The sequence below is a fragment of the Pseudophryne corroboree genome, chromosome 11 (assembly GCF_028390025.1).
Source record: "Pseudophryne corroboree isolate aPseCor3 chromosome 11, aPseCor3.hap2, whole genome shotgun sequence".
NCBI lineage: Eukaryota > Metazoa > Chordata > Amphibia > Anura > Myobatrachidae > Pseudophryne > Pseudophryne corroboree.
Window position 1 is genome coordinate 349,567,368 of NC_086454.1, and position 19,413 is coordinate 349,586,780.

The following is a 19,413-nucleotide window of genomic DNA, read 5'->3' on the forward strand; positions in this document are numbered from 1 at the left end:
GTTGACGGTGGTTAGGTCAACATGAGAATGCCGACACGCTCAGCATGTTGACATTCATTTTGTCTACCCGGATGATATGTTGACATGATAAACTGTTGACAAATAGTCCCTGGTGGTCTAGTGGTCTGTCATCTTCTCCTGGTGCCAGCGGTGGTTCCAGCGTCCTCTTCTAGGTCCCGATGGTGCCGTCACTTTCAGCATGGACCTGTGATGGTAGGGGCAGACTTTCCGTCCCTCCATTAAATTGCAGTAGACCATAGTCTGCATGGGCAATAGAGGGGATATTTCAGTGAATAGAGGAGGTGGGCGGTGGCACTCGCAGGTCTCATGTATCTGAGTAGAGGGGGCTTCTCAGCATCTAAAGGACCATATGCATCAGAAGCACGCAATGCCTGTATATAATAATAATAATAATACTTTATTGTCATCAATAGTTCAATGAACAATCAACGAAACTAAAAAGCAAGCATATACAGAGACCATAAGAACAGAACGAAGAGAGCACTCCTAAACCCAAGACATTCCCAATTGTCAATTTATCTCGGTCCTATCTGGTTTAACATGTTTATTGCTTTTGGGAAAAAACTACCCCTTAACCGGTTTGTCCGACAAAGAATAGAACGGTAACGCCTATTAGATGGCAACACAGAAAACATCCCCCCATTTGGATGAGATAGATCTCCCAGAATACTTTTCACCTTAGTGAGGAGCCTTTTTTCATATATATCCTGAATACAGGGCAGGCTGACTCCAATTACTCTACTTGCAGTTTTAACCACTCTCTGAAGGGACTTACGTTCTATAGCAGTACAGTTTCCAAACCATACTATAATTCCGTATGTGAGGACACTCTCTAAAATTGCTGAATAAAAGTTTACTAAAATCTCCTTACGTATCCCTGCCATGCGCATTTTCCTCAATAAAAACAGGCGTTGTTGAGATTTTTTAACAACACATCGTGTATGGATACCCCAAGACAGGTCATTGGAGATGTTAATACCCAGGAATTTAAAGGACTCAACTGTCTCCACAACCTGGTTATTTACGACTAGGGGACAAGAAGGCTGCATGTGAATTTTCCTAAAATCTACAATCATTTCTTTTGTTTTTTTTACATTTAAAATTAAGTGATTAGTTTGACTCCAAGCTTCTAACCTAGCGACCTCAGATCTATATTCTGACTCATCGTCCTTACTTATTAAACCTACGACTGCGATATCATCGGCAAATTTAATAATGTGAACTGACTCCGAATTTGAATGGCAATCATAGGTAAACAGAGAGTACAGCAGGGGACTCAGTACACAACCCTGAGGCACCCCTGTACTGATTACAAGTTCGCTTGACAGGGAATTGTACAATCTAACAGATTGGGGCCTGTTAGTCAAGAAATCCAAGATCCATCTACATACAAAGTTATTCAATCCCAACTCAGATAATTTAAACACTAATGATGTTGGGATTACTGTATTAAATGCCGAACTGTAATCCACGAACAAAATTCTCGCAGAGGAGCATGTGGATTCTAGATGGGTAGCCACACGATGAATCAAGGTGATAGCAGCGTCATCTGTCGACCTATTTGCTTTATATGCAAATTGAAAAGGATCCAGATTGGCTGGGATACTTTTTTTTATGTGTCCCATAACCAATCTTTCAAAGGCCTTCATTATAAGAGATGTCAGAGCAATTGGTCGGTAATCGTTTGGCTCACTGGCCTTACCATTTTTGGGGACCGGGACAATAATAACAATAATATGCACTATAGTGTGAGCGTCCCCTCTTGAATTAGCGCGTGCACACGGATGTACATATGTGATGCACTTTTCCTGGGTTAATAGTCAAAATTAAATGTTCATCTGTGCACATGAAGTGTTCAAAAGCAGACGCACTGGCAAGACTGACATGGAGACGCATACAGTAGGTGCTCCAACCAGAGTGTAACACCTAATTGCTCCAACTGCGCACCCCACACTGCTGCTGTACATCTGTACAGTGTACCAGATGTGCGCACTGTACCTCTGTGGAGGCTGGATGACTGACTGGCTCATGTCTGTATAACCTGCTTTATGGCACCCCCCCCCCCCCCTCCCTCCCACAGGTGCAAGAAATGGGCCGTCGGCCTTGAGAAAATCTACAACAAGACGCAGCGGGACAAGTTTGCGTGGGCGATCGATATGACAGAGACGGACTTTTTCTTCTAATCAGATGCTTTTCCTTCCTCTAGTGTTAGGAAGCTCTTATATCCGGCTCCTGAAATCTGCACTTTGTTTTATTATGCACTGATATTTATTGTGTTTTTAAAAAAATGCTAATTAAACTTTTTATATGCACAAATCATAGTATGTTTTTTATGAGACTTTGGTAAAACTTGTGTAATATTTCGTAAAGCAAAAATATTGTGCACAAAATTTAATGATTGTTCCGTTCTCCTGGCATAGGCCGATAGGCTTCTCTCAGAACCTGGAGAATACCTCTATGCTGCATGAGAGTAGGGCCCGGTGTTACTACTAGCCCTAGGGCCTGATTCAGCGATGTACACTAATGTATCTGCAGCTACAATCCCACATGTGCAAAACTATGCAAACTCTGCAGCCGACTGGTAATGTACTGAGACGCCCACCGGCAGCTCCCAGCAACTGAGTACAGACATACGCCTGACTGTCGCCCGCTCTCGAAGAAATCCTCACTGCGAGTGGCATTGCTAATAATGTACCTTGGTGTTTGCACAGTGCGACCGTGACCCATGCGTAGTTGGCCGATAATCACTCAGCTCCGTAAATATTGGCATGGTTTACAACTCATAGTGCCCAGACTGGGATAGTGATATACAGCTGCCGAGAGAGAGCCAACGCCGTCTGTTCCCTGGATAGCGTCTCACAGGCGCCAACACCGTCTGTTCCCTGGATAGCGGGGCACAGGCCCCAACACTGTCTGTTCCCTGGATAGCGGGGCACAGGTGCCAACACTGTCTGTTCCCTGGATCGCGGGTCACAGGCGCCAACACCGTCTGGTCCCTGGATAGCGGGGCACAGGCGCCAACACCATCTGTTCCCTGGATAGCTGGGTACAGGCGCCAACACAGTCTGTTCCCTGGATAGCGGGGCACAGGCGCCAACACCGTCTGTTCCCTGGATAGCGGGTCACAGGCGCCAACACTGTCTGTTCCCTGGATAGCGGTTCACAGGCGCCAACACTGTCTGTTCCCTGGATAGCGAGGCACAGGCGCCAACACTGTCTGTTCCCTGGATAGCGGGTCACAGGCTCCAACACAGTTTGTTCCCTGGATAGCGGTGCACAGGCGCCAACCCAGTCTGTTCCCTGGATAGCGAGGCACAGGCGCCAACACTGTCTGTTCCCTGGATAGCGGGTCACAGGCTCCAACACAGTTTGTTCCCTGGATAGCGGTGCACAGGCGCCAACACAGTCTGTTCCCTGGATAGCGGGGCACAGGTGTCAACACTGTCTGTTCCCTGGATAGCGGGGCACCGGAGCCAGCACCATCTGTTCCCTGGATAGCGAGGCACAGGCGCCAACACCATCTGTTCCCTGGATAGCGGGGCACAGGCGCCAACACAGTCTGTTCCTTGGATAGCGGGGCACAGGCGCCAACACAGTCTGTTCCCTGGATAGCGGGTCACAGGCGCCAACACAGTCTGTTCCCTGGATAGCGGGTCACAGGCGCCAACACTGTCTGTTCCCTGGATAGCGGGGCACATGCGCCATCACAGTCTGTTCCCTGGATAGCGGGGCACAGGTGCCAACACAGTCTGTTCCCTGGATAGCGGGTCACAGGCGCCAACACAGTCTGTTCCCTGGATAGCGGGGCACAGGCGCCAACACAGTCTGTTCCCTGGATAGCGGGGCACAGGTGCCAACACAGTCTGTTCCCTGGATAGCGGGTCACAGGCGCCAACACAGTCTGTTCCCTGGATAGCGGGGCACAGGCGCCAACACAGTCTGTTCCCTGGATAGCGGGGCACAGGTGCCAACACTGTCTGTTCCCTGGATAGCGTGTCACAGGCGTCAACACTGTCTGTTCCCTGGGTAGCGGGGCACAGGCGCCAACACAGTCTGTTCCCTGGATAGCGGGGCACAGGCGCCAACACAGTCTGTTCCCTTGATAGCGAGTCACAGGCGCCAGCACCACCTGCTCCCTGGATAGCGGGGCACAGGAGCCAACACTGTCTGTTCCCTGGATAGCGGGTCACAGGCGCCAACACAGTCTGTTCCCTGGATAGCGGGTCACAGGCGCCAACACAGTCTGTTACCTGGATAGCGGGGCACAGGCGCCAACACTGTCTGTTCCCTGGATAGCGGGGCACAGGCCCCAACACAGTCTGTTCCCTGGATAGCGGGGCACAGGCGCCAACACCATCTGTTCCCTGGATAGCTGGGTACAGGCGCCAACACCGTCTGTTCCTTGGATAGCGGGGCACAGGCGCCAACACCACCTGCTCCCTGGATAGTGGGGCACAGGCGCCAGCACCACCTGCTCCCTGGATAGTGGGGCACAGGCGCCAGCACCACCTGCTTCCTGGATAGTGGGGCACAGGCGCCAGCACCACCTGCTCCCTGGATAGTGGGGCACAGGCGCCAGCACCACCTGCTCCCTGGATAGTGGGGCACAGGCGCCAACACCACCTGCTCCCTGGATAGCAGAGCATAGTGGGGACAAAGGCTACATTTATACTATGCTCTTTCCAGAGGTTTGGGGGAGAGAGAGGGGGGGGGGGGTACTGACTTGTTTTATAGTCCATAACATGCATGAGCGCTAGAACTGGAAACTGCTGTAGTTATCTTTATAATTTCACCATGGCAGGACCTTATTCTTACACTACTATACTATTACTGTTCTCTCTCTCTCTCCATATATATATATATATATATATATGGAGAGAGAGAGAGGCATCATCATGACCGCACGGTCAGTCACAGATTATAAGAATTAAAACTATTTCTACTTTCCATGCAAAATGCTGCAGTTTCTCTACTTTTATGTATTTAGAGACATGATGGTGTAGCGGATGACCACACCCACATGGCACTGACCACACCCACATGGCACTGACCACAGCCACACCTCCGCATCTCTGTATAGGCCCTTGATTAATTTTAGCCATAGGCCCATGTGACCCTGCTATTAACAGCAGTGTAGGTCCCTGGTCACAGCAATGCACCGGGCCCCCTACCCATCCTCCAGCGGTAGGGGTGGGGGGTGCTATCAGCGGCAGCTTTGATGTCCCGCGGGTGGTAGGGGGTGTTCTATCTTCCGCTCAACATTAGGACCTGGAGCAGTAATTTCTGCTAATTACTCCTTTACTGCACAGATGGGGGGGGAGATGGGGCGGGAGGGAGAACACTAAACTGTAGAAAAGGTATTGGGCTGAATTAAGGGGCCCCGGAACATGACTTCCAGGGTGGTAGGGGGTGTAATATGCAAGGGAGGGGTGGATAGTGGAGTGGGGTTATTATTCATTATTTTCCTGTGGGAGGGCAGCTTGCCGGAAAACAGATATCTCCAGTTCCTGAAAACAGATTTCTTAGCTTTCAATGGGATAAAACACGAGAGTCCCACCTTTCAGGAGATACTGGGGACACCTTTCAGGAGGTACTGGGGACACCTTTCAGGAGTTACTGGGGTCACCTTTCAGGGGGTACTGGGGTCACCTTTCAGGGGGTACTGGGGACACCTTTCAGGAGTTACTGGGGTCACCTTTCAGGGGGTACTGGGGTCACCTTTCAGGAGGTACTGGGGACACCTTTCAGGAGTTACTGGGGTCACCTTTCAGGGGGTACTGGGGTCACCTTTCAGGAGGTACTGGGGACACCTTTCAGGAGGTACTGGGGGTCACCTTTCAGGGGGTACTGGGGGTCACCTTTCAGGAGGTACTGGGGTCACCTTTCAGGGGGCACTGGGGACACCTTTCAGGGGGCACTGGGGACACCTTTCAGGAGTTACTGGGGTCACTTTTCAGGAGGTACTGGGGTCACCTTTCAGGGGGCACTGGGGACACCTTTCAGGGGGTACTGGGGACACCTTTCAGGGGTTACTGGGGTCACTTTTCAGGAGGTACTGGGGTCACCTTTCAGGGGGTACTGGGGACACCTTTCAGGAGGTACTGGGGACACCTTTCAGGATGTACTGGGGACACCTTTCAGGAGGTACTGGGGTCACCTTTCAGGAGGTACTGGGGACACCTTTCAGGAGGTACTGGGGACACCTTTCAGGAGGTACTGGGGTCACCTTTCAGGAGGTACTGGGTACTTGGGGATCAGAGTTCAGGAACCAGACCATTCAACAGATGAAAATATAAAACTGTATACCAGGCGTGTGGAGCTAGAGCAGGGACCAGCTGCTGGAAGGCTGATATCTCTAGTTCTGGGCATAGTAGAGACAAGCTGCCAGTGTCCACCAAGAGAGGAGAGTCCCAGCTTTTGGATTATACCCTAAAAAAACCCTCTAACTTTTAAGAGTAGATGTATGCAAACATACCTTCTTCCTCACCCCCAGCAGACGCACAGATATACATCAATAATAAAATATATGAACTTGAAGATATTAAAATATTGTCATCAATTTTAGGGTTTCCAGAAGCACACACAGATTTTCCTGCAATAATAAAATATTGTGTAAAAAAAAACAACAACAAAGTGACACATCCAATGTAAGTGTTGGAAAAGCCTTTGGTGCTAATGGATTATTTAATAGCAACCAATGAGACGCAGCTTTAACGTTCTAAACTGCGCTAGAAAAAACAGGTTGCTAAGATACGTTTGTACACATAGCACCAATGTAGTAAATAAGCCCCACTGAAATAACAGCTCTGATTTTTAGGTAATACAAGTATTTATCATGGTTTCCGTCGCCTTCTAGGAACAGGGAGGTACCAGGCCTCAGAAATGGGGTCCCCACTGACACAAATTAAATTAGCCCGTAAAAGTGAAGGTGTCATTTAAACGAGACTGAAAAAGGCGCCGGGGACTATTGCCAAGTGACTGGGTAATTGCCTTAAAACACATCGGGCTCCTCTGTGAATTGGCCCAATTACTCAACTTATTAAAATGACACATCCATTTATCACATTTATCAGCATCTCATTAGAAAGCAGTCTCAGCCGGTGCTTCAACCTGCCAGGATGCCACAATCTGGCTCCTCACTAAGGGTCCATCTCATTTGTTTCTAATAATTGCAGGGTTCCCAGTGGTTCATATGACCGTTATACTCCTTGTGTGAACACGAGTCTGTAATTCATTCAACCTTTAATTAAAATATATAGTTTTATTGCAAAGGGGGCCCGCTACTGACAATGTAACAGTAAAGGGCTGCTAATCCCCCCAAAATGGCATTTTCAGGTAGGAGCCATGAAGTTCAGTGTTAATGTGAATTCCACTGTAGCTGTTATATAATGTAAAATGTTGCCTGCCCTCTCCACTCCACTCCACTCAGGTGAATCTCCGCCAGATCTTTATGAGAGTGTCCATTTGGGAGGTGAAAGCTGGGACTGCAGTCATTTGAGCTGCTGTGAGATCACTGTCCCCGCCTCATGAGCTTATCTAATCTGTCACTGTGTGCTGTCTGAGAAGCTCCTCCTTCCTATCATGGCAGCCTGCCACAGAGGAGCGAGAGAGACCATGATGATATTTAGGATAACACTTAAGTTAATATATATATAGGGTCGCATTTAAGGTGTTTATGAGACCAACAAACTGAAAAGTGTATTTTTGGTGCCATCACAATACTAAGCCATGTGATGTGTCTTGAGAGGGAACTTCCACAAGAGGGCAGTGTGTACATTGTGATTGGAAGAAGGATGTGTGCAGAGTATAATGTCCTCCTTTTTGGGAATACTGCTTACATTTACATACATATATTAAAGTTACATTTATTGTCCATATTACAGTATTTCTGTCAGTCTGGGGCAGATTTATTAAGCTCGGTGAAGTGATAAAGTGGAAGGTGATAACGCAGGCGTGCCAGGAAAAACGCAGGCGTGGCTGGGGAACGCAGGGCGTGTTTGTAACGTCAAAACAGGAACTGAACAGTCTGAAGTGATCGCAAGCGCTGAGTAGGTTTTGAGCTACTCTGAAACTGCACAAAAAAACTTCGTAGCCGCTCTGCGATCCTTTCGTTCGCACTTCTGCTAAGCTAAAATACACTCCCAGTGGGAGGCGGCATAGCGTTTGCATGGCTGCTAAAAACTGCTAGCGAGCGAACAACTCGGAATGACCACCATTGTGTTTGCTAATCTCAGTAGAAGACTAATGGATGATTAGAAAACCCTTGTGCAATTATGTTACTATTAGCACAGCTGAAAACCGGTTTGCTCGTTAGAGAAGCTATAAAACTGGCCTTCCTTTGAGCTAGTAGAGTAGCTGGAACATCACATTTGTGGGTTAGAGCAATGGTTCTCAACCTCATTCCTTAAGTACCCTCAACAGTTCATGTTTTCCAGGTCTCCTCACAGGATTGCAAGTGAAATAATTTGCTCCACCTGTGGGTCTTTTATAATGTGTCAGTGAGTAATGAATACACCTGTTCAACTGCTAGGTGACCTGGAAAACATGAACTGTTGGGTTTACTTGAGGACCGAGGTTGAGAATCACTGGGTTAGATTATACTCTCAAAATGGCAAGAAAAATAGAACTTTCATGTGAAACTCGACAGTCTATTATTGTTCTTAGTAATGAAGGCTATTCCATGCGAGAATTTGCCAAGAAACTGAACATTTCCTACAACGGTGTGTACTACTCCCTTCAGAGAACAGCACAAACAGGCTTTAATCAGAGGAGAAAGAGAAGTGGGAGGCCCCGGTGCACAACTGAGCAAGAAGACAAGTACATTAGAGTCTCTAGTTTGAGAAATAGACACCTCACTGGTCATCAACTGGCAGCTTCATTAAATGGTGCCCGCAAAGCGCCAGTGTCAATGTCTACAGTGAAAAGGCGACTCCGGGATGCTGGCCTTCTAGGCAGAGTGGCAAAGAAAAAGGGGAAGATTGGAAAAAGTGTCACGGACAGACAAATCGAAGTTTGAGGTGTTTGGATCACACAGAAGAACATTTGTGAGACGCAGAACAAGTGAAAAGATGCTGGAAGTGTGACTGACGCCATCTATCAAGCATGGTGGAGGTAATGTGATGGTCTGGGGCTGCTTTGGTGCTGGTAAAGTGGGAGATTTGTACAAGGTAAAAGGGATTTTGAATAAGAAGGCTATCACTCCACTTTGCAACGCCATGCCATACCCTGTGGACAGCGCTTGATTGGAGCCAATTTCCTCCTACAACAGGACAATGACCCAAAGTACACCTCCAAATTATACAAGATCTATTTAGGGAAGAAGCCGGCAGCTGGTATTCTGTCTGTAATGGAGTGGTCTGCACAGTCACCAGATCTCAACCCCACTGAGCTGTTGTGGGAGCAGCTTGACTGTGTGGTACGCAAGAAGTGCCCATCAAGCCAATCCAACTTGTGAGAGGCACTTCAGGAAGCGTGGGGTGAAATTTCTTCAGATTACCTCAACAAATTAACAGCTAGAATGCCAAAGGTCTGCAATGCTGTAATTGCTGCAAAAGGAACATTCTTCGACGAAAGCAAAGTTTGAAGGACAAAATTATTATTTCAAATAAAAATCAATATTTCTAACCTTGGTAATGTCTTGACTAAATGTTCTATTCATTTTGCAACTCATTCGATAAAAGTGAGTTTCCATGGAAAACACGAAATTGTCTGGGTGCCCCCAAACTTTTGAACGGTAGTGTATACTCAAACACATACCCATATGCACATTATACCAGGTAGCCCCATATACACATTGCGGCAGGTAGACCCATATACACATTGCGGCAGGTAGACCCATATACACATTGTGCAAGATAGCCCCTTATACACATTGCGGCAGGTAGCCCTTACCTACACATTTTGCTAAGTAGCCAGGAAAGAGTGAGAGTGCGTGTGTCTCACACTCCCTGCAGCTCCGGGACTCTAAGCTGCCCGCAGCCCTGGGACACGCCGCTCCGCACCTCCGCTCCTCCGCTCCCCGCAGCACCAGGACGCACTTCTCTGCTCCCTGCAGTGAGTGCTGGGACCCACCGCTCCCTGCAGCTCCTGGACCCACCAGCACCTTCTGACAGTTTTGGCACCTGGAGCTTGCGCTCCGCCAGAACCGCCCTCCCTACGCCTCTGAGTACAAGCATTGAAGGCTGCACCTACTTACAGAACGGCTTATGGACAATCCTCGGTCCGGCAGTAATTTGTCATTTTTCAAACAATAAAAATTAAATTTAAACTGATGGATTTATATCATCTTAAAATCTGCTGTTGATTTGGGTTGGTCTTTTGTTCACGACCTACTTCCTTACCATATATACGTGTCATTTATTACCGCTATAATTGTGGTACCTGTGACATTTCAGCTGTTGCGGAACTACAGATCTCAGCATGCCTAAGTGTGTTGAATCATCTTGTTATACTACGATTAGTTAGCAATTGGTTGGGGCTGCAAATCAGCTTATCCTGCAACTTCCGGCAACATATGTTATACAAATTTAGAGCTCAGTTACACCTATGACCTGGAAATATGTTTTGTTTTCTATTGGGACTGCGCAATTTCATGTGACAAATAGGCGTGGCAGGGTACTAATAGTTTAATCTAGTTCTACCTCTATATATACACACACTTTTTCAGGTGTCAACTGCAGGCATGGCCATACAAAAAACAATGGTTGGTAACCATAAATGTTTCCGCTCTAATGGAAATGCATTTTCCGTGGGTTGCCGGAACTGCGATGGCTAGCTGCTGATATCCCTGCTGGTTGCAACAGGGAAGATTAAACTCTGTAGCTGAGATCAGTTGCGCTTGCACAAACTACAGCTGTGCATTGTCCATGTGCCCTAGCATACCATCGATGTTTAAACCATTGAATGACTGCTGAATGATGATTACATGCCATTGCAAGGCATTTTGGGACGGTGGCATTACTACAGCTTAGTCAGTGGCGCCCTTCCGATGGCCATCACGGGTTAGCGGCTGCACTGAACCACAGTCAGTGGATAGGTATAATTAAGCTCTTTATGCAATTCGCATAATCAGGTCCCACCTCCAGCTCTGCGCAGGGCCGGACTGGCCCATAGGGGTGCAGAGGAAACCCCACTGGTAGTCCCAGCTGTCTGAGGGACCACCCTCTCCTCTAGGGATCAGGGTTGCCCCTGAAAAGTGGCAAAGTGTATCCTTGTGCACAGGACGTGTGACCTGATTATGCAAATGTGCTCAATAAGGGGGAGATATATCAAACTTGGGAGAGAGCTAAAGTAGTAACCAAGCAACGTCTGTCATTATTAAGGCTGTGGTTGGTACTTTATCTTTTCCCAAGGTTTGATACATCTCACACATCCCCCCCACCCCCCATGACTCCACCAAATTTGCCAGAAATCGGAGCCTACTCTCCCAATGGGAGTTCCTGACGATAAGAGAGACTCCTGGACATTACTGGAAAATAGGCCAGCATGCCTCTGAGTACTGGAAGGAGGAGAATGATGAAGACTGGAGAGGACATAGGTCAGTAAGTACATGTATTACTCCCAGACCCAGGGAAAGTAATCAGCTATGCCAGGTCCTGCCCACTACTCCCATGGCAAGGGTGTGGTTCACTCTATGAATCTCATTATCATGGTCTCACCCATCTGCCACAATATGCTATGGGATTACCTGAGCCCTTCCTCCCTAGATCTTCTCATCCCCGTTCTCCGAGCGTAGCGTGACGTGTTGCCAGGTAAATGTCCATTGCTTGGGCAGGGGAAGCGCATACACGGCCAACTGTGCCCAGTTTGCACCTTCAAAATATCGCACTAGATGGGTGACCTGGAATGCCCGACAGATATTATTTTTGGATCAGTTGTGCACTACACTGTACAGTTATGTGGTTGATCTGCCCTTGCCAATGAGGAAGGCTAGTCAGATGCTTGGTGCATTGGGAGAGGAATCAGCAGCAGAGAGAAGGTATAATGCCACTGTATAGGTCATTGGTACGGCCTCATCTAGAATACTGTATTCAGTTCTGGAGGCCATATCTTCAGAAGGATATTAATACATTAGAGACTACAAAGAAGGGCAACTAACATGGTGCATGGCCTACATCACAAAACATACCCAGAAAGACTAACAAATCTCAATATGTATAGTTTGGAGGAGAGAAGGGAAAGGGGGGACATGATAGAGACTGTCACATATATCAAGGGTCTTAACAAGGTCCAGGAGGGAAACATTCTCCAAATGAAGAGAAGCAATAGGACACGAGGACATGCAGTGAGACTGGAGGGGGGGAGGTTCAGGAGAAATATGAGGAAAAATTACTTCACAGAAAGGGTAGTGGATAAGTGGAATAGCCTCCCATCAGAGGTGGTAGAGGCTAGGACAGTAGAGCAATGTAAACATGCATGGGATAGACATAAGGATCTCCTTACAAAGAAATAAGGATCAAATAAGGTTTGAGATAAAAATATGGTAAAAAAAAAAGGACAGACTAGATGGGCCAAGTGGTTCTTATCTGCCGTCACATTCTATGTTTCTATGTTATCACTCAGCCAGGTAATTGTACAGTATATGCTCTGTGACATCACACACCCTGATGACGTGCTGCAGTTTCAGTCCCCTTTACTTGCTACTTATCATCTGTAACTGACCTTTTTTTTATTTATTTTTTTGCAGTTACAAGAAACGCACTGCTAGGAGCGCGGGGGCAGAAACATCGGGTAAGAGTAACTAGATATAAGATCTGCACGATCACCGGTGACCACCAGGGGCATAACCAGAACTTTGTGGGCCCCACAGCTACATTATGAAGGGGCCCCTCCCCTTGGCCTCTAGAGAGACACCTCTCTCCGCAGTGGTTGTTCATTTTATGCCCCATAATATTGCCTTAGTTCATGTATGCAATATACAGTAATAGTGCCCTATTGTATTAATTGCCCCTTAGTAGTGACCTAGTTCATGTTATGCCCCATAGAAGAGCCACTGGTGAGTCCTCCTTTTCATGTCCAGGCAATTGGCCAAAACCAATTTCTTACCAGGCATTTTCAGCAACTTGGTAGACAACTATATGAGCTGGGTTCAGGGCCCCCTAAGCCTCTGGGCCCCATAGCAATGGCACCATTGCACCCACTATAATTACACCAATGTTGACCTTTGAGGGCTGCTTATTACCCCTTCCTAACTATTTCTACTTTAAATCACGCAGGGCAAGAGAAGACTGAAGGAAAAAGAAAGAGGACAGTGACCTTCACGGACAACATCGCAGAAGTCCGCTATTATGAAGTGGAACCTAACACCAGTTTGAGGCTTGTTCCTAAAAGAGGGAAAAGAAAGAAAAGAATGGAAAGACCTAAGAGAAGATCTTCTTGCCGGCCCCGCGATAGATCTTAGACTGTAGATATCTAGATCATTCCAGGTGGAGACCTTATGGAGCATCCTGTAAATTAGTATAATGGTGGGAATCACTATCCATCTGCATGTGCAGAGCGTTGCTTAGATCCGGTGTCCAGTACTAAGTGTTTAGCCTTGTCAGACTACCGCTTAGTATGGGACAGCGGATCTAAGCATCGTCTCCTAAAATGTTAGTTGTACTGTGTACGCGCACCAAAGGCGCGCACAGCAAAAAATGGATGTGGCCACATGCCACATGGGGCGTGGTCAATGAAAATGGGGGCGTAATACACATATGACCCAAACAGTGCAGTGCCAGATATACATATGCCCCCACAGTGTCAGATATGCCCGCACAGTGCCAGATACACACATGCCCCCACAGTGCAAGATACACATATGCCCCCACAGTGCCAGATATGCACGCACAGTGCCAGATACACACATGCCCCCACAGTGCAAGATACATATATGCCCCTGGAGTGCCAGTTATGCCCCAACAGTGCTAGATATGCCCCCACAGTGCCAGAAACACATATTCCCCCATGGTGCCAGATATGCCCTCATAGTGCCAGATATGCCCCCACATTGCCAAATACACATGCCCCCACAGTGTTAGATATTCCCCCACATTGCCAGATACACATGCCCCCACAGTGCCAAATATGCCCTCATAGTGCCAGATATGCCCCCACAGTGCAAGGTATGCCCCCACAGTGCCAGTTTAGATATTTTTACCTGCGCATTGCCAGGGATTTCATGCACATTGCCAGGGGCACATTGCCAGGGATTTCATGCACATTGCCAGGGGTTTCATGCACATTGCCAGGGGTTTTATGCACATTGCCAGGGATTTCATGCACATTGCCAGGGGTTTTATGCACATTGCCAGGGGTTTCATGCACATTGCCAGGGATTTTATGCGCATTGCCAGGGGTTTCATGCGCATTGCCAGGGGTTTCATGCACATTGCCAGGGATTTCATGCACATTGGGGTTTCATGCACATTGCCAGGGGTTTCATGCACATTGCCAGGGGTTTCATGCGCATTGCCAGCAGTTTTACATGTTGTCATGCTTGTTCCCAGGGGTTTTATGCTCTGGGATCCATGCTCGTTGCCACAGGGAATGCTCGTTGGCTAGGGAATGCTCATTGCCTAGGGGTAGCTAGGGATGGCCACTGACCATTGATGTTATCCATCGATGGTGACCATCGATGGATAACCCACCGATGGCCATCCCTAGAATTTGCATTTGCTAGTGGGCACTAGCCCGCCAGCACTATAATGCTCTCCCCTTCCCTCCTCCTCCTTGACAACAGTGGGCTTCTCTCCCCCTCACTCCCTACTCCCCTCTCCCCTGTACTCCGCTCGGCTGGTGGAGTTTTCCGGAATGACGCGATTGTGTCATGATGCGATCACATCATCCACCGGGCCGGCCGAGCAGAGTAAGGAGGAGGGAGGGGGGGGGGAGAGAAGCCCACCGCTGTCAAAGGGCCCAAAGCCAGCAGCATTTCACCGCTTCACTGGCATGCCACTGAAGAGCTGAAATGCCACTGGCTTTGGGCCCCCTGACAGCGGTGGGCCCCAGTACAAGGCACTGCTTGCACAGGTGGTAGTTCCGCCACTGAGGGGCGTATATCTAGTAAGTTACTAAGATTATCTACAGATGGTGTTACAGGTTACTAGACTGTATTACAATATTATTATTACTATTATCCAGTGGTAACAGAAGTATCTAGTCGGAGGCTCGGTGTATGTGTCCCAGCCTTTACCAGGAGCAGATTTATCATTAGGTGTAGTAGGACTGTGTCCATAGGATCTCTCCCGGCTCTATTCCCAGCGGAGGGCAGACAGTGTTACCACCACCTCTGAAAATGGAAAAAAAAACTATGCGCTCAGGTGAATAGCACTGCATTGTAGTGTAGAATTAATATAGTGATGTTTATTGTATAGATGTATGACTATTTCAAAACGATAGGAGTATAAACAGCATATTTAAATGTGATGCTCTGAAATAGCTGCATGTAATTACTGATAATTAGCTCCACCTGTGGAATAGGTATAAGATCAGACCACCCCTACTCCCAGGTATACCTGCCTTTCGAGAAAGACGCCCTGCTGGCGTTGAAACGCGTTAAGGATACAGGCTTCTTACTACAAGGATATACACTTCAAAGCTACGGGGAGATCTATGTACAACAGCGATCAGCCCTGATCATTTGGATTCACTGCCTACTCTTGCGGTCAGGATCACCTGTGCTGCATCCCTTCACCTCTGCAGCCCGACCGCACACTACAAGTCGGAGCAGTGGAAGTTACGGGTGCCGTCTCTCCAAGTCCAGCGCAGACCGGCGAACGGAGCCCCTGTCGGATGCCCGCTTAATAGAAGATAGGCTCACTGCGGGTCACACACACCAAGAACTTTCACCTTATTCAAACTCCGGATTTACCAGCCATCAGCTTCCGTTTGCTAAATACGGAGGTACCGGAGACGGTGTGGATCGAGCTAGGACGGCTCACTGAGACATCCCGCACAGCGCGGCTTCCAGATTGTCCACTGAGGCTCTGGTGAGTGTCTCCGTCCGGACCACGGGACAGCATCGGGGAGCAGAGATTGAAGGAGCTCCTGCCCAGTGGTAACAGTGTACACACAGCTAATATACATGTGTTTCTTTCTGCAACAGTCACCCTTTGCCATGAACTTGTGACTCTTCACACTGTCTAATAGAACACGGCTACTAGTGATCTCTGCTTTATTTACCAGCAGTATCAGTGTGCACACACAGAATCCACAAAAGGCTTTTTTACCTTCCAGGTGTTATTTATATATTAATTATATGTTAATAGGATTATCCACTATTGATGCTTTAAATATCATTTTTTATAAACAAATCAGGCATATTTAGTGCTAGTTCATAGATTGTGATGTTTTAAGATTGATCACCCCCGGGAGGTTGTTGTAACTTCTATATGCATTTTAGAAAATAAATGTTTTATTATATTCTGGTTGTCTAGCGCCACTTGTTATTCGTTTTAGCACCACCTCTGTATAATACACTATATGTAATTACTATTGTTTATGTATGTAGCACCACAGGTTTACACGGTGCTGTACAGAGAATATTTCTCCCTGTCCCACTGGAGCTCACACTCTAAGTTCCCTAACACACAAGTGCACATACAGACACACTAAGGTACATCTGTGTTACACTGCAATATACTGAGCTACCTCTGCTTCTGTACTGTACTACCATATCCTGCCCTGTACTGTACCATGGAATACTGCTCTGTGACATCACACACCCTGATGACGTGCCGCAGTTTCAGTCCCCGTTATTTGCTACTTATCATCTGTAACTGACCTATTTTTACAATAAAAGCACAAGAGAGAGCGCGGGGGCTGAAACATCGGGAGTAACTAGATATAAGATCTCAATCACGGGTGACCACCAGAGGCGTAACCAGAACTTTGTGGGCCCCACAGCTACATTATGAAGGGGCCCCTCCCCTTGGCCTCTAGAGAGACACCTCTCTCCGCAGTGGTTGTTCATTTTATGGCACCATTGCACACACTTTAATTACTCCCATGGGACCACTGAGAGAGGCTTACTACCCATTCCTAACTATTTCTATTTTACATCACTCAGGGCAAGACAAGAAAGAAACCCGAAAGAGGACAGTGAGCTTCGCGGACGACGTAGAAGTCCGCTATTATGAGATGGAAACCAACGATGAAATGAGGCCTGTCCCTAAAAGATGGGAAAGAATGAAAAGAATGAGAAGACCTAAGAGAAGATCATCTTGCCGTCCCCACGCCAGAGACTAGACCACAGATATCTAGACCATTCCAGGTGGAGCCCTTATGGGGCACCTTGTAAATTAGTGTAATGGTGGGAATCACTATCAATCTGCATGTGCAGAGCGATGCTTAGATCCGGTGTCCAGTACTAAGTGTTTAGCCTTGTCAGACTACCGCTTAGTACGGGACAGCGGATCTAAGCATCGTGTCCTACCATTATACCGCTCCATAAGGACTCCACCTGAAATTGTTTAGATATCAGCAGTGCTATAGATAAGCTAATGCTTAATAGATAAGCTAATGCATCAAAAATAATAAAAAAAAACAGCATTTGCCCCATTCTGCCTCAATTGCATTTATTGTACTCACAGTATGATTACAGGTCCATTTTGTATAACACAACAATTTCCCTTCCTTCATCCCCACCACCACACAGTGATAGCGCGTCCCTCACCCACCCATAGATAATTATATTAGAGGGCCGGATGCCTTCTAGGGACAGCAGCTCCATGTACAGTGTAGCTGGTGCAGTATACCTGACCAATCTCCATAACGCTGAGAGAGAATAGATTCCCAGCTCATCACCAATTCACTGTTACCCGTTACACCACACCCAGGTAACCGCATGACCTCCTAGATCCCGGCTACAGAAGTCTCCACCTTTAGTAGAAATTCTCACAGGTACTCAGGTAACCTCCAGGACTACTCATGGTAGTAGGAGTCAGGACCTAGCACAGGTCATCGGTGCTGATGGGCAAGAATACAGGGTGGAATCCAAGAGAGATACAGCAGTGAGGACAGGAACACGGGCAGCTCAGCTTCTATGCAGGGCAAGGACGCTATAACCGGCATGGAGGCTCAGCCTAGGGATGGCCATCGACTATCAATGATTTGAAATCATCGATGGTCTATGACGAATGGTGAATACTTATACCATTGATAGTACAAAGCTGCCAAATGTTTTTGTCCATCTCCCCAAGTGTCAGGACACAGAGCTTAGCTCTGCCTCAGACACCCATGAAGCCCCACCCTTGGGCTCTGATTGGCCCACAGCTAATTTAACACTATTGCCGGGGTGACCATTGGTAGGTAAAACCATTGATGGTCCCCTTACAGGTGGTTTTACACCATCAAGGTTAATCCATCAATGGTACCAAGAGTCTCCGTGCCAAAATTAGCATAGCCGCCTGGGACCAAAGATAACCAACATAAATGTTATCCATGTAAAAGGCTTCCTAAGTTTGCTGGTGGCATCAGCCTGGGTCTAGGTGTCACAGGAACATTTATACTGATTGTTGTATTCATTTAATGTTCTGTACGCAGCCCAACTGCCAGAAACTGAGCATCTACAGGCTCCATCGGGTATAAATAGAGCTTGGTTTTGTACATGCTTGGATGGTCTGCCTGGCACACATCAAGGTGTAGGCCTAGTCTGCGTTGATAGGAGCCTATTTATCAGGCGGTGATAAAAGCTCTTCCCAGCATTTCTGCATGGAAAAGGGGTTGTAACTTTTTTTTGCAGTTTGGGAAAAAAATAAAACAAAACCATAACACCATCTCAGAATGGCGTTCTGTATACTTAGATGTCTCAACGCCCCCCAGACTTTCCTTGCACAGTTCTGCACGGGTAGGACTTCACATCAATAGCATATGCAGTATAGTATAGGCGTGTTGTTGATATACCGGAATTTAGTGTGCCGACTGGTCAGAATCCCGGCAGCAAAATCTTGACATTCAAAATTCAGACGGATTTAGGTAAGTATTGGAACCCTAACCCACCCTACCCCTCCCCTCCTGAATCCGCAGGTCATACCCCACTGTGTATATATAACATAAGCAAATAAACCAAGCTTTTCAGCCACAAAAGTTGTAGTCCCTGTCGTTGAAGTGCTTGGTTTGTTAAACTGTGCAGGTCTTTTTAAATATCCAACATAAGGGTGGGAGAGATGGCCCAAGGACAATTCTATCTTGCTCCACTTTTCATTTTTGCCACTGCTGTGTGGCAATCTTTCCTAGATATGCTATAAACAGCCGTGTGTTTGTGCCGCTGCTCTGTTGCTTAGTAACCAGTCAGCTCACTGCAGCCTTTGGACTAAAATGGATTAAAACAATATTGGGAGGTGAACAAAACTGAGTGGAGTTTAGTAATGCTCTAAGAACAAAAAAGTCCCTAACCATGGGATTTTAGCTTTG

The 19,413-nt window shown here is 47.3% G+C and overlaps 1 protein-coding gene and 1 long non-coding RNA gene across 5 annotated transcripts in view; both read left to right on the top strand.

The window, feature by feature from the left end:
* LOC134969794 (DNA topoisomerase 1-like) overlaps nucleotides 1-2,337 on the top strand; it is a 202,797-nt gene extending 200,460 nt beyond the window's left edge. For all 4 annotated transcript variants that reach the window (XM_063945969.1, XM_063945970.1, XM_063945971.1 and 1 more), the window contains one exon: nucleotides 2,102-2,337. In XM_063945969.1, coding sequence (XP_063802039.1) covers nucleotides 2,102-2,204 — 103 coding nt within the window. In that variant the 3' untranslated portion in view covers nucleotides 2,205-2,337. The remainder of the gene's footprint in view (nucleotides 1-2,101) is intronic.
* A 10,366-nt stretch (nucleotides 2,338-12,703) lies between these two features.
* Nucleotides 12,704-17,559, top strand: LOC134970259 (uncharacterized). Its single transcript, XR_010189745.1, has 3 exons — nucleotides 12,704-12,750; nucleotides 13,236-13,445; nucleotides 17,069-17,559. It is a non-coding gene; the product is annotated as an uncharacterized LOC134970259 (long non-coding RNA).
* Nucleotides 17,560-19,413: the final 1,854 nt, after the last annotated feature.